Raw genomic sequence first — 6,987 nt, 5'->3', positions numbered from 1 at the left:
CTATCTACAGCTAGGGGAGACCGTGATAAGCCCTTTTTCAACAAATGGTGGAATGTTCCTTTAAAGCTAAAGCTTCTGATGAATAGCACAGCAGCTGCTGGTGCTGTCGACATATTTGCTGTCCTATTTCACGTGCAGCAGCAAATATGTTACGGATTACGTGTTACATAGGTTACGGGTTACCAAATGAGGGGAATAATATTCAGCCCATCATACGCTTCCTAAAAATAAAGATTTTTCATGAGTCCTGCATCCAACAGTTTTTGGAGTACGACTCTCAGGTCGAGTCTGAAGTCACTAGCTATGTTTCCATCCACACGTTTTTATCCAAGTTAAGTGCTATCGAGTGAAAAATGTCTTATAAAAGCAGTAAAATTTGATGGAATTTCATGAACATTGACTCATAGGAAATACGTTTGGTCTAATAGGATTTTATCTTGATCAATATACGGCTTATGCGATAAACACTGATGGAAACGTTATTTGCAGAATAACTAATGAATTGCGATTAAGTTTTAGGTCATTTTATGGTTGCAACCCACCACAAAATGAAGAAGAAGAAGTTTTAGTTAATTTCCCCCCAGTATTTCCGCTCTGTTTGCACACATGGCGGGTGTCAACAAAGACGGATGTAAGGGGACGAACGAGGAGACGAGAGACTTTTTGAATTTAATTTATCAGGAACTGGCGAAGGAAATCGCCGACAAAGGTTTTCTCTGGAGTAAATGGAAGGCGCTCAAAACAGCGAGACGTGTTTAAAAAGAGAGTTGTCTCGCAGCGGTGCCAGAGGGAAAATAAAAGGCAAGTTGCATCTGCATCATCGTAGCGATGTGTTGATAGCGTCGTTGTTTTCTTATTATATCTTTATATGTCGCTATCAGCTGGCACATAAGCACTATTACAACTTCAATATTGCTCATGTGTTGGTAGACGGCGCAATCCATTTTGTCTAGAAAAACCTTAAAATGTCTAAAAACAATTGAATATACCAATTTGATCGCAAAACAGCGTGACGTCATTACGCTCAGGTTTTTATTTGCTTTAAAGCCGTTGGATGGAAACACACTTTCACCAGCTTTATTCACATGAGTTTTTTTACCGAACTTCAGATAATTCGATTGACAAATGGATGGAAACTTAGCTACTGTGTGTGTGACTTAAGTGCAACTTGAGTCCGAGTCCCAAACTTGAGTCCCAATCTCTGCAAATCGATTAATCAAGAAAATATTTATCGATTTATCAAGAAAATATCTACAGGTGAATTGACAATAAAAACATTTGTTAGCTGCAGCCCTAGTGTTTTGCAAGAAAGGTGGGGCCATTTCCAGTAGAGCTGATTAATGGACAGGCTGCTCCTTTTTATAGTTGATTTCAATCAGAAACTCTGAACATAACCTCCCCCGGAGGCAGTTGGGTGTGCAGCATAAGTTACCATGACTATCTAGCCAGGTTAAAAGAGAAAAATGCACAGAGTTTAGGCTCAACATACCCCGCTAACCCACTCGTCTTACTTCACGTTACATCCCTCTGGAGCATAAAACATCGGAATGATCAGTTTTGAGTAATGACATTAGATTTCTACAGGTTGGGAAACATCGTTCTTCATCCGTGTTTTGTACTGGCGGGTTTGTCACGCCCGATGACACCATATGTAAAAAAGAAGTCTATCCAAGTGTATGGAGTGCAGCGTTCGTGTGTTTGTTTGCCAACTGTGCTTTGTAGGAACAACTGCGGATACACGACTCTGTGTGTTATGTGTATGCTGGGTTTGTTGGGACCTGCTGCACTGAATCCTGACCAGCTCACAGTATCAAATTAGCTACACTCAACACAGACTTACTGTAACTTAACACCCACCAACTCTCTCACTTTTTATCCATCTCCATATCTCTCTCACACACACACACACACACTCTTCTTCCTCAAATTCAGCGTCTCACCATCTCACAATTCTCCATCATCTTTCTCTCTCTTGCTGACTTTCGCAGCCAACTTCTCTCTGCTGTTGTGTTGCTAGGTTACAAACTAGTTGAAGGAGTGGGTGTAGTGTGGTACCACACCCCTGCTAGAACATACAAGTGGGCGCATGCATGTAGGCCTATACACACTAAAACACAGAAACACAAATTATACCCAAAGTAGTCACTACAAATCTTGGATTGGCATAATTATAATTATACTTGTTCTGTTTGTGTGCTTGCATGCGTGCGTAAATAGTTTACAGTCAACACATTTATTAAGTAAATATACCATTTAGTAAGCAATTTCAAGAGACACAATGGGGGCACCAACTAATAATTATTTCCATTATAGATTCATTATTAAAAATCACTTCTTTTTTGGGGGGGGTCAGAATGTTTGCCATTTTTCAGTCAATTGATTAATTGATCAATCATTTCAGCTCTAGTTATCCTTCCTTATTTGTCTTTTAAAATAGACTAAATTGGGGCATTTTTCAAGCAGAAATTTGCTGGTTCCTGGTTGTCAAATGCGAGGATTTACAGCTTTATACGTTTGGCAGCTAAATCAACTATGAGAATAATCAAAAATTGCAGTCCTAACACAATTAATTGATTAATTGAAAGAATAATGAAAATAGCTGAAGAGCTATACAGTACATGGACCCAGAATTACAGACTCTGTGTCTCCAATATTCGAGATCCTCATCAATCCTTGCACACTTTTACTCCATTCATCCATCTATGGATTTAAAATGTATTTATAGTCGTTCATGCATTAGAGTCCCATCATCCATTCACCAATCAATTCATCCAGGAATCCATCCCAGCCAGGATTACACTCCATGAATAAAATCTGACGTTTCAGTCTATGTGCGTAGTGATAATGCATGAGGACAACAAAATGAACGTTGTCTCCGTCAGTTTCTGTCATCAGAACATGCCGTGGGCATATTAGTGTTGTTGAGTTGAGTTTGCAACACCACCACTCATGCGGCTCAATATCATCTATGCTTCCACTTCTTCTCTTATCTCAGGGTACCAAATTCATCTCACTGTTAACCCATCTTCATTTCATCCCCTCTACAAATTCATCCATCCATCCAGCAAGCCAGCAACCTATTCACTAGAGCTACAAAGATTAACTGATTAGTTGTCAACTAATTCATAAGTTTAATGGCCTGCATATTCACAACAAATACAAATAGCAATGCAGATTAAGACTAGACGATTTCCTAGGCAGATATTAACTTGGGACTATATTGAGTGGAAGCACAGCCAAAGCACTGCTACATGGGCGCAGAGATCACGCAGCACCTTAAACCCCCCAACTTCCTTCAACATACCCGGCATGAATAGCTGGCTATTTCTCCTACAGCAGACAGTGAATGGCCATGAACATGGCGGATTTTGTGAGAGACGAAGAGGATGATGTCAAGATCCAGAAGCATACCTCTACGAACCAGAGTTTTCAGAAAAGGAGCTACGTGCCTACAGCCAGAGGACGTGAGGCATCCTGCAGTCCTCAACCTTTTTTGTGCGTGATAAAGTTCAGCTGGGAAAAAAGCTGAATGCATTTTTTTTTTTAAATATCTAGGTAAAAAAAAAAAATTCTTTATTTAACACAATGTATTTTATTTTTAAACACAGGGCACACTGTCAGGGCGACGGATTACTAAACCACTCAACCAAATATTAGTGGTTTTGAAACCTTTACTTTTTCAAACGGCGGTATACCTTAAAACCGGAAACCGGCCCATGCCTAATACATGCATGCACAAAAAAGTGTGATGTTAAAACAAATCTGCAATTCTTCAAATGATATTGCCTCAAAATGATTCACACCACATTTTCTGAGAAATTTGAGTTAGTATGTGCTTGTTATTATCAATTTAGACAACGCAAATGTATGTCACAATATCTCGATATATGATTCCATTGAAAGACGATAAATTATCATATTGAATCACTGCCCAGTCCTACTGGTACTGTATCTACTCAACCACATAACCATTTCCTTTCATCAGTCTTTTCATACATGTGCTATCATCCATTCATCCATCTACTCCTCCATTATTCATATATCCACCAATCTACTTTTTCAACAGTTCAACCATTCGTGCACCCATGCCTGCTCACCATCAGTCTTGCTGGTCTGTAGTCTCTGGCAGAGCCCATCTGCGTCTCCGAAGCTCTCCTGGATCTTTTGAATGGCATCAGCCCCTCGGAGCTCCATCAGCTCCGTTAGCTCCGCCACCGTGACCCCAAAGTCTCCCCCTGCATGGCTGCCATCTGCCCTTCCTCCTCCGCCCACGCCTCTTGTCCCTTTGGGATAAAACTCCACCGCGCTGTTTGCCATTTCACCCATAGTGGCTGTTGTTGACATGTCAGTAAGGGTTTCTTTTCTGTTTTTTTGGTCCTCCTTTCTCTCTGTAGTCTGTCTTCAACTCAGTTCCCGTTTTGTTTGGTTGGTGGAGGGTTGTTCATGTGCTCAGCAGCCAATACTTTGGTTTGGTCTGGATTTCTTTCTTAAATAATCTGTAATTATAATGATGCACCTAAACAATTTTTTATTCTTTCATTGCAAGGACAATGAAGGGGCATTGGTTGATTATTTATTTTTCCTCCTCACTATCTTGGCCTGGCCTCCCACTGCTCCTTTAATTCTCCATAACAGGAGGAGGAGGAGGGTGAGGGGGATCAAGGACAGCAAGCCGGGGCACTTCAGAAGCTTGATGTCTGAATGAATCCAGCTTTCTTTTCCTTCGTCTCCTCTGCGACTCCGCTCTTTCCTCTTTTCTGTCCCCCTCCCTCCAGGGTCACGGCCAGTCCATGGACAGACAGACGGACGGACGGGCTGACAGACTTACAGAGACGGTGATGGGAGGATGATGGACGGATGGAGAGAGGGGCGAGCAAGGCAAAGGCGGCTGATAAATCAGAGACGGGAAGTGGATCCAGTTCAGAGGTAGCTACTACTGCACCACCAGGACCTGAGAGAGAGCAAGAAAGAGATACATTACCACTCTGTTTTATTGATCTCACTCACTATCATTATATTATTATTACACAAGAATGTGTCTTGAATGTACAGTCATGTTAGAAAATGGTTACAAATATGATACATGTGATCATCTAAAAAAGTAAGATCATTATTGGTCTAGCCCTGTAACCAAACCTAAACCTTTGCTCAGTTTTTCCACACATTAAGCTTTGTAAAGCCAAAGCTTTTTGGCCATTTGGGGGCAGCACAACAAGCTGTTAACACAACACTGACATATTACTTTATAAAGTGGATATGGCTAACAAACAGTGGCTTATTTACACATCCATCTGACACTGAGGAACATTAGGATTCATTTGGAGATGCCTTTCTGGCTACATGATAAATGTAAGTCTAATTTTCACTCCACCAACTCAAGAGAAAAAATATGTAGCTATAAACTATGTTCAGCAGCTAGCCGCTAACTTTGTCTGTCTGTTGTTTAGTGCTGTGTAGATAGCATACATTTGTTTTGTTTTTGAGATTTCTAGCAGGAAACAGCTGCCTCCTGCGTCTGCAAAAGACGTGCATGAGAGCCATGAGACTGAATCAAAACAGTAAAAGTTGCAAGCCATGAATCCAAAACAATGAATGCTAAAATGCTCCGAAGAGGTCAAAAGAGCTGCTGAGTTGGGTTCGTCACTACGAGCAACACCTCTCATACTAATTATACAACAGTAGTAGTCCAGTCATTTCATCCATTGTTCATATAAATACACTGATTATAGCAGCTTTCAATATTTAAAAAAAAAGAACAAATGGAGTGCAAACTAAGCCTTGGATTGTGATTTGCATCAATGTATTCCGAACGCGGCAACTGCCTGTGGTGAGTTCACATGTTTGTAAAAACTGCAGGACAGTCGCATACTATCTAAGTCAGTTGAACAGGTGAAGATCACAAACAGGCTCATTAGTGAATGACACGGCAGCGTGCTGCAGATCCGGTGTTTTTAGCTGAGCTAGACAGTATTTTCGGGGGGGAAATGAATCTGTGATGCTGTTCTGCCATCATTGTTCCCCGTGAAGTTAGCTGGAAGTGAATGTAGCACGAGTGTGTTTTTATGTGGACTGACTGCGTCGGACTCCGTTTAAAAATAGCTTTTGCAATGTGGTAGGTTAGGAGTTAATTTGGCCTTGTGTGTTCTGATTAATTTTGCATGCAGTTATTACACCAGTCATAATTATGTTTTAAAGAAAACTCCACTCCTGGTTTTGGAAGAGGGAAATAACGAGATCAACGAGTGAACTAGCTGTAAAAGTGAGTTTGCTTTAAGTGCTGTATAGTGGATGGCGACTTTATTAAAGTAGTAGTGTGTTAAATGCAAATGGAGAATGGAATTTTAGGGTCAATCGCAGGGTGAGTGAGTTTTGCTTCAGCGACGTTTTCAGTGGTAACCTCTGCATGAGCTGCACTGCTCTTTGGCGTAGGTAGTAGCAGTGCGGAGCGGCAGCAATTAGGAGAGGCGGGGGGGAAGAAACAAGGACGGGGAGGGCCTGCGCCGCCAGCCTGGCTACCACACCAAAAACCAGAGAAGCTCAGATCCCAACACACACAGAGGGAGTTTGACTTCATTCCCTGCTCAGGATTCCATTACCCGACTACATCTTTACAGAGCAAATACTTGTTTGCTGCTATATTCGTGTTCTGAATATCATTTATAATTTAGTATTGTTGGTTTTCGTTTTGTTTGGCTTTTCATGGGATTTCTTGATAATAATACAAAACAAAAATTGTCACCATCATGCTCCTTTATGTTAATTGAAGTTCTGTAATGCTACATCAAACAAGGTATGTCCTTTGTCTCAAATCACGCCATGCCTGGACACATCCACATGCCTTGCAGGTGCAATTACTTCACATTTGATTTGTTCAGTCTAATAAGCGTCTTGTGAGACCCGAAAGAGGGAACTTTCCTGAAGGGAGCTTCTCTTGTTGAATACCCTGGCAAAAAAAAAACAATTTCTTAATCACTTCTTTAACATTTC

At 41.0% G+C, this 6,987-nt stretch overlaps 1 protein-coding gene and 1 long non-coding RNA gene across 7 annotated transcripts in view; one reads left to right on the top strand and one right to left on the bottom strand.

Annotated features, from left to right (window-relative positions):
* Positions 1 to 6,987, bottom strand: part of atp2b3b (ATPase plasma membrane Ca2+ transporting 3b) — a 56,374-nt gene that overhangs the window by 45,447 nt on the left and 3,940 nt on the right. For all 6 annotated transcript variants that reach the window (XM_032522017.1, XM_032522021.1, XM_032522015.1 and 3 more), the window contains exon 2: positions 4,098 to 4,951. In XM_032522017.1, the coding sequence (XP_032377908.1) occupies positions 4,098 to 4,344 (247 nt within the window). In that variant the 5' untranslated portion in view covers positions 4,345 to 4,951. The remainder of the gene's footprint in view (positions 1 to 4,097; positions 4,952 to 6,987) is intronic.
* The window catches only part of LOC116693239 (uncharacterized), an 8,042-nt gene continuing 4,224 nt past the window's right edge, over positions 3,170 to 6,987 (top strand). The window contains exons 1-2 of the long non-coding RNA XR_004332876.1: positions 3,170 to 3,391; positions 6,767 to 6,770. This is a non-coding gene — a long non-coding RNA (uncharacterized LOC116693239). The remainder of the gene's footprint in view (positions 3,392 to 6,766; positions 6,771 to 6,987) is intronic.

This window comes from Etheostoma spectabile, chromosome 7 (genome assembly GCF_008692095.1).
Source record: "Etheostoma spectabile isolate EspeVRDwgs_2016 chromosome 7, UIUC_Espe_1.0, whole genome shotgun sequence".
Lineage (NCBI taxonomy): Eukaryota > Metazoa > Chordata > Actinopteri > Perciformes > Percidae > Etheostoma > Etheostoma spectabile.
This window is presented reverse-complemented; position numbering and strand designations above follow the sequence as displayed.